This window comes from Cydia amplana, chromosome 18 (genome assembly GCF_948474715.1).
Source record: "Cydia amplana chromosome 18, ilCydAmpl1.1, whole genome shotgun sequence".
NCBI classification, from domain to species: domain Eukaryota; kingdom Metazoa; phylum Arthropoda; class Insecta; order Lepidoptera; family Tortricidae; genus Cydia; species Cydia amplana.
The window spans coordinates 4153074-4172778 of record NC_086086.1 but is presented as its reverse complement, the minus strand read 5'-3'; the positions used below and the strand labels follow the sequence as shown (position 1 = coordinate 4172778).

The following is a 19705-nucleotide window of genomic DNA, read 5'->3' as shown; positions in this document are numbered from 1 at the left end:
TCGGTGTTCTACTTTATAGTCAAAGTTCTCAACTGCTTTAAAACGGGTAACACGGCCGACTAAATTAATGTAACTCAACCCAAATTCCTCTTTAGGTCAAAATAGGTTACTTGAAGTGAATCAAAAGGTTAAAGGTATTCCCTATTAAGGATCAAATGAAAGAATGCATTCGATTAGAATTTATTTAAAACTACATAGAAGTTACACTAAGACTTCATCTTCTTAGTCCGATCTAGATTCCGACATAGATCACTTGAACAAACCAATAATGTGCTTTGAATATGTTTAAAATGTTACATTAACAAAATTGTACTTAACATTAACTGTACCTCATGTAGACGCGGGTCGCGCTGCGCCCGCTCGGCATTCCTGTACGCACCTCTAATCGCTTTCGCAATTGCATTCTTTGTTAGACAATATAAAAAATATGATTACCTAAACTTTTATATATTACAAATACGATCTCGTAACTCTCTTATGATCCAACAATATCATTTATGCATTAAAATTTACAAATGTAAATTCTTAAGACTAAAATACTGCCCTACTAAGCCAAATAGCGAGTTCTCAAAAGAAAATTCATTGCCAACTTAGGTACTCCCCTATTCATAAAACTTAGCAACCTCTTATAAACCTCAGTTAGATTTTATCCCTTTCTAACAAACAGAATAGTCAAAATGACGGATAGGGACAGTACAACCGGTTTGTTAGATTTAACAGACTTACGAATAACGCTATTATACTTTAATTTCTATAGCTGATAATTCGATATTCAATAGTTATTTGTACAACAAGAGATCAAAGTTTGATATTTCTTCGAGTGCTTATTTTGAGTCCTGTGCAAGCGAAAGATTCTATACTAGATTCACGAGCGTAGCGAGTGAATCTAATTTAGAATCTTGAGCGTAGTAAGGGACTCAAAAGCGCACGAGATGTAAATAACTTTGATCTCGTGTAGTTCACAAAACTTTTCACCTCAGCAGTGAGAACATATTGGAGAACCCGAAAAATGTATTTCTTCTTCATCACTTGCCTATTCACTCATGTTTTCTTAAGATATACCAACAATTAAGTTTTCACCTCAGCAGCTCGAACAAGGGCACTTTGCTACTTAAAAACAATGAGCAAAATCGCATTTTGTTCACCGAGTGAGCAAAATCGCATTTTGTTCATTTTGTCTCACTCACGTATGCGATTTTGCTCACTGTTTTTAAGTAGCAAAGTACCCTTTTTCGAGCTGCTGAGGCGAAAAATATTTTTTTATATAGATAGCGCTTATTGGCTTAAAAGGGCAGAATGTATTGACGCCGTCGGCGCCCGGTATGTTTAATGTTCGGCTAGACCGAACCCAGAAGTCACTCGCACCACTCTAACGATATATTTACACTCGCGTTCTTTTTACATCGCCCGCGCGATGGCGGCCCAACCGTAACGAGAGCCGAGCGGCCCGCCCCGCGTCGGCCGGCCCATCACACTATACGGATATATCGAAAGACGACAAACATAATTGATTGCACATGTAAAACACGAATTACATTATAAATATACATTTTCAACACGAAACCATAGAGAAAAAAATACATAGAGTGTTCACTCCATACATCAGTTTTAGTACCAAAAAGACTATTAGCATCTAGCATCGAGTAGCGGAACTATCAGTACTGCTACTTGACAATAGATGTAGCACCGACCGGAAAGTCGTATGCTGTTGAGATAAGACTTTCCGGTCGGTGCTACATCTATTGTCAAATAGCAGTACTGATAGTTCCGCTACTCGATGCTAGATGTAGATACTGAAATTAAGTCTGAACTGATGTATGGAGTGAGCACTCTTGTCTTACTTATTTCTCTATGACGAAACGAATAAAAAACTCGGCGGCGCCTAGCTGGCCCGCGCCAGGTCGTCGACGGAGAGCCGCATGGCGGGCTGCAGCGGGATCTCGGCCGACGCCTCCGAGGTGTCCGAGCAGGGCGTGAGCAGCCGCCGCGACCACAGCGCCTCCTCCGCCGGCTCGTCCGTCAGCATCGGCAGCGACCTGCCCGCCGCCTCCTCGTCCAGCAGCAGCGGCATCGACATCGGCCGCGGCGCGGGCTCGCTCGCGCTCAGCATCGCCAGCGGGTCCGACACGCGCGGCGCGATGCGCGGGTCCGTCACCGTGATGGGCAGCTCCAGCGACGTGGGCACCGCATGCGGCGTCACGCCGATCACCGCCAGCCCGGCCTCCAGCGAGACCGGCGCCGCCGGCTCCGCGGCCGCGTGCGACGGCACCTCCACCGGCGTCATGATCGGGTGCAGCGTCGTGCTCGTCTCCGACACGCGGCAGTGCACGGACACGTTCGCGTTCAGGTCGCGGAAGGGCGCGTCGTCGCGCGGCGGGTCGCGGAACACGTCGCTGTTGGCCAGCGCCGCCTCGAGGATGTCGCGCCGCTCGGGCGCCGGCGCCGGCTCCGCCATCGGCACCAGCTGGTTGTTCTCCAGCACGAGCGGCCGGTTGTCGATGGGCGTCAGCGAGCCGTTGTCCTCGACGCACAGGTAGAAGGAGCCGGGCGGGCCGCCGAAGTGCTCGCCGGGCACGGCCAGCAGCTGGCCGTCCGCGAGCGGCGCGGGCGGCGCGTCGGCCGGGGCGGGGGCGGGGGCGGGGGCGGGGGAGGCGGGCCGCGCGATGGCGGTGGACGGCAGCAGCTCCTCGAAGTTGTCGAGCTCCGAGTGGGCGGCGGGCGCGGCGTGCGACAGCGGGGTGAGCGCGGGCAGGGGCGCGGGGGAGGGAGCGGGCGCTATCGCTATCTCCTGCTTGAGCTTCTTCGCGGGCGTCGGCGACATCGCGGCCGGCCGTCTCGTCTTCTTGTGGGCCGCGGGCGCGATCGCCTCGGTCGACGGGATCGTGATCTGTTTCTGCACGACGATCTTGTTCTCGGGGACGGGCGCCTTCTGCACGATCTGGCCGGTCCGCTGCAGGTGCTCGAACTGCGCCGCCGTGAGCTGCATCACCGCGCCCGACTTCTGCTGCAGGAAGATGAGCGGTTCCGTGGAGGTCTTCTGGACGGTCTGGGCGAGTTTCTTCGGTTCGGTGGCGACGATCCGCCGCTTGGGCCGTATCTCGGGCATCGGCGCTATGTTCTGCGCGGTGGTCGCGACGCGTCCGCCGACGATCAGTTGCCCTTTGGACGTGATGATGGCGCTTTTTTGTGTCTTTGGGACTATTTTCGGGGGCGGCGTCTTCGTGGCCGCCACCGAGGTGACGATCGTCTTCTGGGGGGAGTCGGTCGTTATCCGGTGCGTTACGGTCTTGAGTTGCGACACTTTGGGCTGCTGCTTGTTGGGGAAGAGTATTTTCTCGTGCTCGGGGGTGAGCACTATGCGGGACTGCGCGCCCTGCGCGTTGGTGATGATCATGACGGTGCTGCCGGGGCCGGCGTCGGCGGGCTGCGGCACGAGCTTGGCGGACACGGGCTTGTTGTCGGCGGCGGGCTCGGACTTGGCCACGAGCACGTGCGCCTTGCCTGTGCCGGGGTCGATGACGATCTTCTGCGTGCGGTTGGGCCGCGGCGAGCCGCCGGTGGGCAGGATGATGAACTTGCCCGGCTTGGCCGCGCCCGGGGCCGCCGGCTCTAACTTGGCGGGAGACTGTTTTATTTCCTTGACGGTGGGGTCGGCTTTAGTCATAATAATTTTCTGTTTTCCGGTCGCTTTATCTATGACTAACATCGGTTTCGACGCCCTGAGCTTGGACGACTTGGATAAAATATTAGGTGTTGTCGCTTTACTGACCTCGGGCACGGGATTCATTAGCAAGGTTTTAAGTTCGGGTTTGTTCGGGCTGATCGTGCTGACTTTCTCGCTTTCGATGTGTTTCGTTTTCACGAGTTTAGGGGGGTTCGTGGGGTTGGTGATGATTTTGCCGTCGGACATAACGATAGGCATTTTCTCGATATTCTCTGGGGTGAGGATGTCATCGGAGAGCACTATGGGCATGGAATTGATATCATAGAAGGTGTCATCCGCCGCGGGTGGTTCGCTGACCGGCTTCGATTCATTGACTGGAGCCATCAAGGAGAACTGCTGCTTTAGCTTTTGTAATTTAGGGGCAGGTTTGGTAATTTTCCGCACCTTCTGTTGGATGATGATGGTGTTGGCATCGGGTGGCGCGTCGGGCGTGGCCTGAATGGTGTAGGTCTGCATGGCCGAGCCGTCCGGCGGCGACTTGCCGGTGCGAGACAGAATTATGTTCTCGGGTGAACTCAACTCGTTTATACTATTGATAATGTTTTTGCTAGGAGTATTTCGACGAATGATAATCTTCTGCTTGGGCGATTGAGGTTTGTTCTTGATGGAACCTTTATTGACGTCGAAGTTAAGTATTTTCTCTTTTCCGGTTACCACTAGTTGTTTTGGTGGCGTTTTACTGATTATTTTCGGTACACAAGGTTCTTCTAAAATCTTAAGCAATTTGGAAGATGATGTTTCAAATTTAGGTGTGTTGCTGATTGGATCATTGCTGTTGTCTGAAACCGATGGCGTAAGTTTTGGTTCAACGGTCTTGTTTTTTTCTATAACAGTGGCCTGCACTGTATGTAAAGTATCTATAGAATGTACATTGTCTACTTCAGGTTTTTTGGATTCGGAAACTTTAATTTTATGATCGATACATTCTGACATTTCAACAAGTGATTGTGCGGCATTTAAATTTTGACTCTTCTCTTCCTCAGTTTCATATCTTGAATTCAGACTGTCGTTACTTAATGGTAGTACAGATTCGTTTATGTGTTCTACAGAGTTGTCAACTACGGAGTTGTCCTCAGATCTCACTTCCCCCATTGTATCATCATTATCTTTAGTGTCATTTATACTTTCAACTACCTCTTCCAGAAAAGATTCACCGCTGGCAAAATGTGTTGACAAATTCATGTTTTGTTGATGTTGTTGACTAGATGCATTATTTTGTATAGCTGTTGATGGAAGATTAATCAGCGCCTCCGCTATTTGCAGGTCAGATTCAGATGGTATGGAGTCAACTACTGTTTCTGAAATTAATTCAGTAGTTTCTTCCGATATTTGTGGAATTTCTATCATTTTATCATTGCATGTGGATTCGGTATTACTTTCATTTAAGTCAACATGTTGAGCAACCATATCATTGTCATGCTCAATTGTCTGTTTTAGGGAAACTTCAGACACGACGGTTTCTTCTGTAATTTGCTCCATTTCTTGATCAATTTGTTTATTTTCTACAAATAGATTGTCTTTATTAGTTTCGTCAAAACCATTGACATTGTTACTCACTACGTTATCTTTATTGTCATCTTCAAACAAATCTTCAGGGGGATCGTCGCTTACAACTTTAGTAACTCTGTCAGGGTCTCTAGAAACGCTTAATAAGGCATCTACAGCGGATGCTGTAGATTCATTCATGAAAGGTTCAACTAATTGCTCACAAGGCGTTTGTGCAACTTCTGGTGTTTTGCATAAATCTTCCCTCTCTGTAAGGTTATTATCGTCTATTTGTTTCTCACTGTCGTTACCTAATTTACCGTCAAGTTTTTCAGTGTCAATATTATTGAATATTTTAGTAATGGGTTCATGTATTTCTTTATCAGGTTCATCTTTATTACTGGTTGTAATTTCTTTTTCAAATGGCTCGTGTATGTTACTAGTAAATTCTTTAATTTCACTTTTTTTGTCAAGTATATTTTTATAAATTGGTTTTATTTCATTTGCAAGTGAATCATGTATATTGCTATCATTTGTATCCTTATTAATTGGTTTTATTTCTTGTGTAGGATATAAAACATCCTGACTGTGTTGATGTGATGACTTAGATACTACCTCTTTCTCATCAGGAGGCGCCAGGTTGTGGCTTACTATATCTGACTTACTATTAGCACCATTCGCAGCGAGTTTAGCCTCCGCGGCTAATTCCATGTTTATTTTTTCTTTTTCTCTTAACTGAGCCGCTTCCGCTTTCATTTTCTTGAGTTGTATTTTGGGCGCAAGGCGAGCTACTTTAACGGGTTCTATGGGAGGAGACTCTCTGGCTTCAGGAGAGGACGCGACTTCCGAACCGTTCAATTCAGTGTCCACGTCCATTCTTTCGGCGTTCAGCTGTTCGGCGACGTACTTCCCTATTGCATCCTGGCTCCTGGAGTGTCGACTTCGAAAAAACGTCTTAGTCTTAAAAATTGCTTTCGTCGGTGGCGGTTCCGGCGCGACTTTCTCAGTCGGTTTACTAGATTCTGGTATCGGTTGCGCCTTTTTGTCAGGGGACTTTACGATGGAAGGCTCAGGAAAATTTTGCTCGACGGTCAAAGGTTCAGGCACCGCAGGCAACTCTGGGACAGTGGTTCTGGTCAGGAGGTCCGCAACTTCTCTCGCCACGACATCCTCGTCGATGCTGATGCTTTTTCTTTCCTTCCTCTTCGCGGGATTCTTGACCCGCGGTATTTTCCGGCCGGCGTCCGCCTCTAAGGACCAGTCTTCGTCTTCGCAGAATTCGTATTTGGAATCGCTGGTGGATTCCGGTTTCTCGGCGGCCGGTGCGTCGTTGGGATTGCTGTCGCCGGACGGGAGCGGTGCTGTGGGCAGCTCGGCGGGCGTGGGCTCGGCGGGCGAGACGGCGGCCGCCGAGGGCGAGGACGCCAGGTCCGGGCATTTATCGTCGTCATCGTCCATGTCGTCCCAATCCGCTAAAAGGCTACTCTTAATTTCCTCGTCAGTCTTAGCTTTCTTCACTTCCACTGGTTCCGGGGGCTCGTCAGTGGTGCGTTTTTGCGCTTGAGATTTCTTGACAGGTTTTTCTTTTTCCTTTTCTGGCTTTTCTTTGCGCGGCTTCCGCGCTTTCGGCGTTTTGTTCGGGGTGGCCTTGGAGGATGGTTTGGCGGCAGGTTTCTTGCGTACGGGCGAAGGTGTGTATGGTGTGTATGTGGCACTGTGTGTTTTGTTATGTAAGATCAGGACGTTGAGGCGCGTGGTGGTGAACGCGCACAGAGTGCAGGGGTACACGCCGGCGGCGGCGCTGGTCGGTGTAGAAAATGTAGAAGCGGGCTTATCTGCTTTGGGAGTTTTGTCTTCGACAGTTTCGGATTCCGACCCCGCGCGGCTCGTCGACGGCGTAGAGGAGGCATCGGTAGCTTGGCTGGGAGTCTTTGACCCCTGAACTATGATATGTACCTTGTAATCACTCTTGTCTCGATTTACCTGCAATAGATAAATACCGTTTATATTTTAACGTCATTTTAGGATAAATAGTGTACATGTGGTAATCATTTTACCATAAATGGTATGGTGGATCTGGTATCTGAAAACGCAGTGTAGTCGGTTCCCACAAGGCGGATCGATGATATATCAATGACGACGAAACGTGCGGCAGAACCGACTATCTAGAATTCTAAACCGAGAACTAGATTTTTTTAAGATTAGCATATCGTGCTAATTAACAAGAAAGGAATAAGTAATGAGTTTTTCGGAACTTATGTACGAAATATCATTTGATATTTACCAGTCGCATTTCGGTGAAGGAAAACATTGTGAGGAAACCGGACTAATCCTAATAAGGCCTATTAGTTTACCCTCTGGGTTGGAAGGTCAGATGGCAGTAGCTTTCGTAAAAACTAGTGCCTAATATGCCAATTCCTGGGATTAGTTGCCAAGCGGATCCCAGGCTCCCATTAGCCGTCGCAAAATGCCGGGACAACGCGAGGAAGATGATGATAACAAGAAAGGATAAGAAAAGTTTTGTAACAATAGGGATGATGACACATCTTGAATTTTATAACGAAATCTAGTAAAATAGATAGCAAACGAGCAATTTATCACAATAATGTGGATATTAAAATAAAATATTGAAAAATTACAAAATTACAGGACCTGAAAGTTTCAAAATTTAAGTTTTTTTTTAACTTCCAAAAACGATAAAAGTAAGGGTACCATTCGATTCCTTACATTTCACCAAAAAAAATATTGTATAGCAACTATATACATAAACGCAATATTTCACCGACAAAAACTTAATTTTCTTGTTTTGTCCATACTACAAGATGGGCGATGACGTCACGGCCTCTGGCCGTTTTGTATAGGGCGTTTCGCGAGTGAAGTGCGACTGTCGGACTTTGACTACAATTTCTGACTTTTGTGTTACTTTAATGCAATGGGTCCCATATAGACATTTGATCCTAAAAACAAACCCGATCGATTGATACCATAAAAAAAAATTAGTCATGTAGCCTATTGTAACCTTGTCAAGGCAAGAATGAAAATAACTAGTATTATTCAAATGTAGTGTACTCAACTCACCCTTCTTATCAGAGTAGCTGCAGTAGACGTGCTCTTAGGGGTGTTTGGTTGCCTTCCTCTCCCTCTGCCTAAAGTCCACAAATAAGAAACTTTCATTATATGTACATACATTTGACCTTCTGAATCCAGAAGCAGTTGTTTTTCAAAAAATCAGAATAAATTCAGAATAGAATGTGGAACAACGATTGCCTCGTCTTTTTTGGTAAGGACGGCTAGGGAATGGAATGCGCTCCCGTCATCTGTATTCCCTGAGAAATAAGCTCTTTAAAGCTAGAGTGAATAGGCTATTACTGAACCAGTGAGCTCCATCTTAGGCTCTGTATTCACTTTCCATCAGGTGAGACTAGAGCCAATCGACGATCAGTTTATTATAGAACATGTAGGAAAATTGTATGGAGGGTCTCAGCAAACTACATACTTCATTTATTTTTGTCATATTGGTATAGTGTGGTGTAAAAGCTGAATTAATGGTCAAAGCTATATCATAAAAATTTATAATTTGTAAGGAAAAATCTAAATTATAACCCCACATCCCCATCCCCATTTTTTTTAATGTAATTATATATGGGTAGTATTTTTACGTGATACCTACAAGATATTTTTTTACGTAGAGCAACATTGAAATAGCAAAAAAAAAGGTGTTTAATACTAAAGTTCAATTTAACACACTTGCATGGAGACCAGCCCTAGTAGCACGGTAGCATTTTTATCGTTTATCACCATGCCTGTCACGTTCTAACAAGTATGTAAGTGCGAAAGTGACGGGCATAGTGATAGTCGATGAAAATGGAACCGTGCTGAGCCCGCAGGATATTTTTGTGGTTTATTACTTGCTGCGATAGTAAAAGTTGATCATATAAATGGATACAATCGCGTACTCACTTAACTGTGTACCATTAAGGGGTCATCCATTAATTACGTCACACGTTTAGGGGGAGGGAGGGGGTCAAGAAAATGTGACATGTTGTGACATGGGGGAGGGGGGAGTCACAAACATTGTGATGTCACTTTAACTTCATCAGTAACCGAAAATTAATTTATATTTTTTTATTCGCTGTACAGTTAAATAATGAGATTTTGGATGTAACTTTCGTTGTGTTATAAAATTACTAATATTTATATAAGTATCAAAAATATTTTTTTATTAAAAAAATAATACCGAGTTAATATTGTCGATTTCGTTGAAAACAAAATTGCCTAAAATGTGACGTCACACCAGAGGGGAAGGGGTTTGCAAAATGTGACCAAGTGTGACAAGGAGGGGGGGAGGGGTAAAAAAACCTAGAAATTCGTGTGACGTAATTAATGGATGATCCCTAACGGCTGGTTAGCAATCGTCACACTGACGGTCAATGTCAAACCCAGATCAAACAGATACAAATTGTCAGGGAAGTGACTGTTAGACGTGACTTAAAAACACAACTTAAGTCGCTCTTTTAAGTAAAAGTTAAAATTAAAAGATATACCTATATTTATCTTGTTTCACCTAAATAGATATATTTAGTTCATAAGTTATATATTTAAAAGCGCTGGTGGCCTAGCGGTAAGAGCGTGCGACTTGAAATCCGGAGGTCGCGGGTTCGAACCCCGGCTCGTACCAATGAGTTTTTCGGAACTTATGTACGAAATATCATTTGATATTTACCAGTCGCTTTTCGGTGAAGGAAAAACATCGTGAGGAAACCGGACTAATCCCAATACGGGCCTAGTTTACCCTCTGGGTTGGAAGGTCAGATGGCAGTCGCTTTCGTAAAAACTAGTGCCCACGCCAATAACTGGGATTAGTTGCCAAGCGGACCCCAGGCTCCCATGAGCCGTGGCAAAATGCCGGAACAACGCGAGGAAAATGAAATGAAGTTATATATTTGTCTTTTTACTGTATTTTTCAATGAAATAAAGTCGGTATATTTACCAGTATATTATTAATTTAATAAAAATGAAATTACCGGGAGTTCCTGGGGCTTTCTTAGATGCGCTACCGAAAATGCCCGCATAGCTCTCCTTCTTGGTTTCTTGAAACTCTTCACTGGTCAAGATGTCCGGGTCGCCTCCCGTCTCGGTTTCAGCTCGGATCACATCTTCGGGGAACTTTTCCATGTGGGCATGTTTGGATTTGTACATTACTGTCAAAAAACAAAAAAAAATGTTTTTTGACAATTTCTCTGTTTAAAAATGCAATAGTTCTACCAAGGATAACTAAGTAACACCTTTAAAATTGTGAATTTAAAGATATAAGATATATATGCTACATAAATATTCATGGCTCTCACAAAGTTTACCTACACAAGTTTGGCTGAAGCACTTTCTGCTTTGGTTTCTTCGGATGATATTTTTATATGAGCTCTACTACTTCAGTTGTCATGTCACACAAAATAATAATCACTAATTTGAATACTGGTATTTTGTACTAGTGTCTTGAACTGTTGTTGATGAGAAAGTAGTAACTATGAATGAGTTCTAGCACAGATTTACCACATTTTATTTCACTTTGAATATCGCCATTGGATATTGGATTTTTTCAAAGAAATGATATGTTCTATATACTTGGTATATTTAGGTTATTCCCAGCACCTATGGTTGTTTTAACCACTCCTGAGTAAAACCTTTATTAAGGTAATTATAAATTTCAACTGTCGGTCTGCATATAAAATGTATTGCTGGCAAGACCATCATAGGGCAAGAAATCTCATACGCGATTAAGTCCCGTTGTACAATTTCATAATAAGAAAACTCATAGGTATGTCACAGGCACAGTCCCAAAGTAACAGCTTCACTTCTTCTGAAAGTGGAGCATGTGTACAAATGCAAGACTCAAAAGCGACAAAAGAGCTTGTAGACAGTCTTCCCTTATAGACGGTTTTAGCCACATTGATCTTACTTTCAGTTTCCTGGAGGTGCAAACTACCAATATACTGGTTTAGTACAATGCCAGGGTTACTACAGTTGAGCTAACTTGAGTTCAGGTCAACTCTATTCACTTCACTAGCCAAAGGCAAAAAAAATTTCACTATGTTGTATTTAAATCAATTACAATGATTACTATGTTGACTTCACTGTGACTTGAGAATAAATTAATTTGCATATGATAGTCCTTTGACTATCATATGCAAATTAATGTAAGAAGCTGTAAAAAGTTACACGTAATAGCTCCCAATGCCCTGATTTATTAAGCTGGCACACTGTGGAACTACGCCATACTACTATATACTACTTGCAGTTGGATATGTGAAATCTCAGTTTTTTGAAGATAACTTATTACTGTCCTAACAAAAATGTATAAAATTTAGAAGGGATCTTAGGAATTTGTTCAAGATTATCCCTCCCAAATTTTACGATTCTTTGTCAACAACATAAAAAGTTACCATCAAAAAAAAATTCTCATGTTCAACCACAAGTATGTATGAAGTTGTTCCACAATCCAGTGTGGCATTTTGTAGTGCTTTGTTCAATGCAATAAGTTAAGTTGTATGTAAATGATACGTACACAATCCTTTTTTTATAAAGTCATGTTTGCGGTTGCAGTTGTATTTGTAAATTGAATTGATGTTTTTCACGTATTCGCTGAAAGAAATAGAGACAAATACATTAGTATAAAATTTATTTCATAACATTACTATTATTACTATGCAATCTGCCCAATACAACATTAATTTTAGCACAAAATCAGACAAATTATGCAATTAAACAGTAATTTTAGCATCAGGGATAAGGATATAAAAACAGAGATTTAAGGACTGAATAACTTAATACTTTCCAGTATGTTTCCAGTAAAATGCCTATTACATGAAACATGAAATATTGTATATCCAAATGAAATATTGGCTTTAACATCAGCCTTCAAGAGTTACATTCACTGCCAGACAAAACCCGGCACACTACCCCAGAAACCGGTCGTCTATAGCTGTGTATAAAGCAACCCGTGTCCGGCATCTGAATAAAGTTCACGAGCGCCCACCAGGTGGGTTCCTGGCAGTGAATGTGTTAAGATGGTTTTCTCCTTGCTCGCCCAATGTGAATTAGGATCTTCACACAAACATTAACTTATAATTAAAGACATACTATGTAGGTTAGGAACCTCAGGCAGTCTTTCTACACTGAAGGGCCCCCAAGGAATTAGTATTCAGGGGGTTTAAGCAAGTTACTTGTAAGCAAATTTAGACTGGGTATTCTAAATGTTCCAGCCAAAAAACTACCTTAGAGTACCTATTCAATGAAGAATTGAATATTATTTCTCTTTGCTAACCCAGTCAGGCGTGGCTCACTCCGCGATTTCGTCGCTTTGCTACAGGTAGCTAAAAGTACATCCGTTCCACACCAATTTTGGGGAAAGCCATAAGCCGCGCGTGGCGCTGTCGCCACCTAGCGGCCATATCTGTGCTGATCGTAACAGACGCGTTTTGTTAGAGAGTGAGTCTTCTGTACCTAGTACTATTATTTATTCTGTAACCCAGTGACCCTGGTGAAAAGCAAGAGGTTACAACATTTTTCAGGTGTTTCAATTTACATACAAAGATCAGGTATTGCAGTTTGCATAATTGGTTTCCTTATTTTGTTGTACCATAGAGCTAATCAATTTGTCTCCTCAAATTTATTGCTTTTATTGCTCATTGAGACCATTGTGATATCAAAGATCAGATATATTATTGATTGATTTATTGATATCAAATATGGGTAAATAAATGCTGCATATAATTTCACTGCATAATAAACCATTGATAATAGGTAATATAGGTAATCTATAGAACAATGGATTGGACCTAGTTAATGCTCTACATCCACAGATTTGTCAAGTATTAACTAAAGATTTGTAAAATATATAAGTATTAACTTATAAAAAAACCTGAGCTTTTGTAACTTACTCAGCTTATCCCATAAATCTACAGCTTAATTATGTAAATATAATACACCATAGAGTAAATGTAGAACAAAGGCAGGAGTGTGCATTATGCATGCTTATATATAAGAATCGACAGAGATTTTTCAGGTTATACTTGTAAACCTACTAGGTGCTTTCCTGAAAGAACTTGACGACTGCTATGGGAGGCTTCTTGAACGATGGCAGCACATCTGGGGGGAGCTTGTCCGCCCCGATCACTGCTCCGGGCCACCAGCATGACCCTAGCTTCACCCACACCACCTCTCCGTCCAAGTAATTTATTTCAGTCTGCTCACACATCTCCACTATCTGTTCAGGCGAAACGCACGACCATATTTTGTTGCACTGTAGCCACTATGATATGTCGACTAAAACGGTTACCACATCATCGTCTCATGGTTGAGCTGTAACAGCTCTTAGAACACTGCCATCAACAAATAAGAAATCCCGAATACGAATTATGTATGTAATTGTCAAAACAGTAGCAAAATATTTAGTTGTAAATACTATTCGCCGACTGCTACGAAATAATTTTATTCGGTGTGTCAAGGTGGCAGCATTGAGTTGACAAGCAGCCTCGATTTAGTCAAGCAATGCTCATTAAATACAACATTTTTACTACGATTCAATTTAGTGAACAAAATAAATTATATTATGAAATTTAAAATTATTGTTGTTTTATTAGTAAGATATTTAAGGGTAATTACGTTCTGTAATTAAAAGAAGTCGAGAAAGTCACAACGGAAGTTATTACAAAGTACAGCGTCAGCAGATGCCAACATTCAAGTCCTAAGTAAAGTTGCCACTAAAGAAAATCTACAAAAGAATGCTATTCACATTCACAACAATTTTATAGCTTATATAGCTATAAAAGTCTAAAAGATAAAAGAACCGTATTTAAAATTAAACGCACTTCGTATTTTATTGTGCAAAGTTAAATAATTAGTGTAATCGCTTTTTATGTTCTATTCATGAAATATATAGAGAAAGGCGATACATTTTCGTGCAGATTGCTTGGACAAGAGCGCTTCCAAGCACCAATAGGCGCCTATCAGCAAAAGAGTTAGATTCCAGAATTTTTTGTAGTCAGAGATGCTACCGCAAAAACCGAGTTTCACAAATTGCGGGCATTTTTCTCTGTCACTCTAATTACGCCTTCATTGGAGTAAAAGAGAAAGATCCCTAGAATTTTCGAAATTCGGTTTTTGCGGTAGCCCCTCAATTTGTGTCAACTGACAGATCTTTAAAAAATACAAAAGAATCAACTTCAGCGAAAAATATTATTTCGATTATACTAGTGGTGTTGAACCGTCGATGGGATCTCTAAAAGAAGCTTATCTTAAAAAAGGACGTAAGGTACCGCGCATAATTATAAATTGTTTAAATAGCGCTATCTGCTTTTAACTTTCTGGATGTTCGCATCCGTTGTCCGTACTTCCGTAGAGTAACTTTCATACAAATATGTTAACTAAATATCATGTGAGATGGCGCTGTACCAGGAGCGGCGATTTCTACATCGCGCTAATGAAATTTTGATTGTGATCGTATTGGGTTTTGGGAATTAAATAAATACTCTTTAATATTCTATCAATGCGATTGAAAAAGGAGGTATCTCAACTTATCATTCTAGTTCATAATCGCACTAATTATAATTTTTAGGGTTCCGTGCGCACTTCCTAGGCCGACCCACACCAGTCGGTCGTTCCATGAACGCCCTCTTGACAGCCCGCAATCCTCTCTCATTCTGAGTAGGTGACCGAACCAGCCAAGTCTGTGGGCTTTCGTTTCGTCGACGATATTGGGTTCGGCCGCTAACTCCTCGATCTCAGCATTTTTCCGGATCCTCCAGTTGCAGGATCGGGACAGGTGGCAAGCTCTCGTTTCGGAGGCCAAGATTCACTTTGGATCACTGAGCCAAAATATAGTAATGGACCCTATAATGGACCCTATAATGGACGTGGAACCGGTAATGGGACATAAAACCACAAATCCTCTAAAATAAGTATCTAAAAGTAGTTTATGAACACTGGCAATATTTTACCATAAATAAGGGTCATAGAGCTGTTTAAGTTTTAATTTTTATTAATTTCGGTTACTTTTTAAGAAATTGGCGTCAACCCAAAAGTTGTCGTGTCACCGAAAAATTTAACCAGTAAGAATTCTTAACAACTTCGCTAAGAGAGGTGAGTTCATATATTAAATTGTAATTAATTATTACTTGGTGTAAACTACAGTGCCAACCACTTAAATAGCCTCACCTATATATTGTGAGTATTATAATTATACGTGATATTTTTTATCAATATATCTTAAATTTGAATTGTACGCCCTGACGTTTATCCAACGACACATTAACAAGTCCGAACTTGTCTGCGCGCGAAACGTCGTGGACGCAAGAGCTAATACGGCCGTCCACATGAATAGCCTCAGTGTAACATAATCGTCCAAACCGTGCATTTAAGTTTCGCTTTCAAATTTATTTTATTATGATTAGATAATACAGATGGCATTCTATTAAGTACCTGCAGTAACGTGATAAACACAGTGTTTTTGTGACTATGGGATGTGGTTAAAAACTTACAAGTTTAGAAATTGAAAAGGTTAATTTTTATATAACTCTAAAATTATCCCATCGTGAGATAGCTAAAAAAATAGGTCGCAGCCCTAAAGTTATTATTAAATATGTTAAAAATAAGGAAAATTACGGCCACCAGTATAAAGGACGCACAAAATTTGCCACTACGGATCGTGAACGTCGACTTATTTTACGCTCTGCTTCAAATTCCACCAAGACCGCCAGGCAAATAGCTAGTGAAATAAATACTAGAGCATCTCTCTCTACAGTTCAACAGATTATTAGAACATCATCCCACCTCAAAAGAAAAAAAATCATGAGTAAACCTCCTTTACGCGAACAACATGTGGCGGGTCGACTGTCTTTTGCTAAAAAGTACATGTGCTGGAAAACTGAGTGGCGAAATGTAATTTTAGTGATGAGAAAAAGTTTAATCTAGATGGTCCAGATGGATTTAAATATTATTTTCATGACCTAAGGAAAGAACCGAAAGTACTATCACGTCATCATTCAACTCTCGGATCGGTGATGGTTTGGGGAGCAATTTCTTACTATGGTACTGTTGATTTCATTGTGGTAGACGGAAGACTAAATGCTGAAAAGTATTTAAATTTATTAAAAGAAACAAAAAGTAAGATCAGAAAAGTAATAGGTAGAAAAAAATGTTTTTTTCAGCATGATAATGCTCCCATACACACGTCAGCCATTAGTTACAAAATGGTTTGAAGAAAACCAGATTGAAGTTCTAGATTGGCCATCCTTGTCCCCTGACCTGGACATCATGGAAAATGCTTGGGATTGGCTGTCTCGGCAAGTTTATTACAACGGAAGACAGTTTAGTAATAAAGAAGAACTGATTCAAGCTATTTACACTGTTTGGGATTCTGTGGACGTTAATTACATACATTCTTTATATGAATCACTACCTAATCGTATTTTCGAATTAATAAGGTCTAATGGAAGGTATACAAAATATTAAACGAAAGAGTTTTAATAACTAAACAGTATCTTTTAGCATGTGAGGCTATTCAAGTGGAAGGGCCAATTATTTGTTTGACGTTATTTCTTAAAACTTTGATTAGATAACAATAAATATTTTATTTACTATTACAAGGCTTCTTGTTTTATTTCATATTTAATGTTTAATGTATATCTCCTTTTTATATTACTATGAGAAATATTAATTTTGGTGAGTGAGGCTATTCAAGTGGCTGGCACTGTAGAATGTGTTTTGTTAATTGCATTTACCATGAGATAAGGTATACAACACACTATTTTGTGTCTCTAGAGATGTATAAAAAATAATGGTATTTTGCCCAATCCCATTATAGGAGCTCTAAAACTGCATACCTCCTATGATGGGATAATTTACAATTTACATAATGATGCTTACCATGGCGTAATTTCACGTTTAAATAATACAGAAGTAGGTATAATGTAGTTACGAACTATGTCAGGAAGTCAGGAAATTAATATCGTTTTTACAAAATTTTATTTAACATGCCCTGTTAGTTTGTATGTTAGTTAGTGTGGTTCAAATCTTGGAAGTTGAATTTGAGCCACTTTCGGATTTCCGATTGAGTTGAAATTTTGGATACGTAAGCAAATCGGATGACAATGCAATATTATGATAACATGGACCTGATCTCATGATGGAGACAGGAGGTGGCCATGGGAACTCTGTAATAAACGCAACCTTATTGTGTTTGGGTTTGTTAGAATTGTCTTGATGAGTATTAGTTGGCTGTGAAAAGAAAAATACATTCTTACATAAAAGCTTATACCAAATATGACTAATAACTAGTTTTTTGCCAAAAATTTATTCCCTGTTCCAATATCTTATACTGATAGGGTATGTCCATTATAGGGGGCCCATTACTGGATCCACGTCCATTACCGGGGTACCATTACTGGAGCTTTGGTGTCCATGACTGGAGAAAAAAAGCATAGTTTTAATTTGTAAATTATGTGGAAGCTAATTGCAGTGTCTTTGATATAACACGCCTGAAACATAAAAGATGGATAGGATTTTCATCTTTAAACACGCTAAGCGGTAGAACTTTAACCGGTATCAGGGAAATATCACAAATACTCCAAATTTCCTCTTAAATGTCCCATGACTGGTGCTGTTACTATAGTTTATTTTAGTTAGGGTTCCGTACCTCAAAAGGAAAAAACGGAACCCTTAGGTATAGGATCACTTGTGCGTCTGTCTGTCTGTCTGTCACAGCCTATTTTCTCGGAAACTACTGGACTTTGGTACACATATGTAAATTAGTGTCCCAAAGATGGACCTGTAATGTAAACAAATGAATTTTAAACATGGGGGCCACATGGGGGATTTTGAAGGGTAAGTAAATGAGAAAGTTAAAAAATAACGTTTTACAAACTATATACCTATATATTGTGTTATATATCAAATGAAAGAGCTCATTTACAAAATTTCTAATATATATTTTTTAAATAATTTAAAATACTTACATAGGTTTAATTAGGACTGTTGTCTGTTAGGAGTTATTTTTCATTCAGGGTTCCGTATATCGTAGTCAACTCCACTAGGGTAGGAACTAGTGTTGAGTCGCTCACTCGTGAGGCACCTCATTTGTACCACTCATTTTGTTAATTTGTCGCAGTACTTCGTACCGCAAAAATGTCTTACTTCACTCCTCTATTCATTTTACTCATTTACTCGCGCGCATCACAAACACCTCTTGCCACAAAAATCATTCACACACTTCAAATTTCAAAAAATTATCCGTTCAAATTCACTCGCGAGTCTCGCGACCGTCAAAACTCACACTCCTCACAACTCGCAACAGAGTCCCTGGATCGCGCGAGGCGCTAGGTGCTCGGTGCTCGCCTGCTCGCCGACACTCAAAACTCAAATGTCTCAAATGAAGAAACGAGTAATGATCCACACTGTCAACTGCCGAACTACAAACCTTATTGCAACGACAAAAGGTCCACCGAGAAATGCGTTGAGTTTGTACCACTCACCGCCTCTCTGTGACATGAACCCCTCAAAAATCCTTTCAAAATGAAACAATGAATTAGAAATACCCAAAGAGGGAGTGAGACTGACACGCGACGTACTTCAATATCGCTTCGCGTCACCACCGAAAATACGTTAACAATTAAACACGAAAGACAACAAGCGTAAGCGCTGCAAGCTTTCATACATCTTAAAAAAATTGTCGCTGTTGGAATTAATGGAATAGTTGACGCTGAAAATATGCTAGTACCTCACCTCATTTGAAGTAAGACATTGTAACACCTCATTTTAGAAAATGAGGTACTCATACAAACTCATTTTAAATTGATGTCCTACCCAACACTAGTAGGAACCCTTATGTCCCTTATAGTTTCACCATATCCGTCCGTCGGCCGTTAGTGCTAGAAATTTGCAATTTGGCAACTAGGGGTCTTTCTTCATGTCTGTTATTCATTGGTTTTCAGTATACATTATGATTGCAAACAATTTTTTTTGTAACGTAACCAACTGAACGACTGGCCCAAAAGCCTGTACGTAAAGTGAAAGAGAAATAGGGAAAATTGAAACAAAAATCATAAGTTTTATTTTATCCTTAGCCTTATCTTTAATTCAGTATTGGAAATAATGTACACTATTCAAATAATTTAATAACAAATGACTTAACATTAACACCCTACTTGTGAGTAAGTAAGCAGAGTTGGGCAAAATTTATTCGAATAACGATTAACGATTAAAATTAACCGATTTAATCGCGAGCGACGATTAAAAGTGGCGATTAATTAGTTTTATTCGAAGAGCTTCGATTAACATTAGTCGCGATTAAATTAATCGTCGACTAATTTCCGCGATTAATTTTTTCATTCGAATAATTATTCGACTAATTTTCTCTCGATTAATTTTAGGAACCATCGCCCACACTGTTAACTGTACATCGGTGGACCTTATGCCTTTTGTAATAAGGTCTTTGTTGTTTTA

General features: G+C 41.0%; 2 protein-coding genes across 2 annotated transcripts; both read right to left on the bottom strand.

The window, feature by feature from the left end:
* Positions 1–1860: 1860 nt before the first annotated feature.
* Positions 1861–8383, bottom strand: LOC134656569 (titin-like). The gene is made up of 2 exons (XM_063512127.1): positions 8288–8383; positions 1861–7192 (listed from the first exon to the last, which is right to left on the bottom strand). Exons 1-2 carry the CDS (start codon positions 8381–8383, stop codon positions 1883–1885), a joined length of 5406 nt encoding a protein of 1801 aa, XP_063368197.1. The 3' UTR covers positions 1861–1882.
* Positions 8384–9759: 1376 nt separating this feature from the next.
* LOC134656568 (uncharacterized) lies at positions 9760–13715 on the bottom strand. The gene is made up of 4 exons (XM_063512126.1): positions 13291–13715; positions 11772–11848; positions 10234–10410; positions 9760–9773 (listed from the first exon to the last, which is right to left on the bottom strand). The coding sequence occupies exons 1-4, from the start codon at positions 13461–13463 to the stop codon at positions 9760–9762; spliced, it is 441 nt and encodes a 146-aa protein (XP_063368196.1). The 5' UTR covers positions 13464–13715.
* Positions 13716–19705: the final 5990 nt, after the last annotated feature.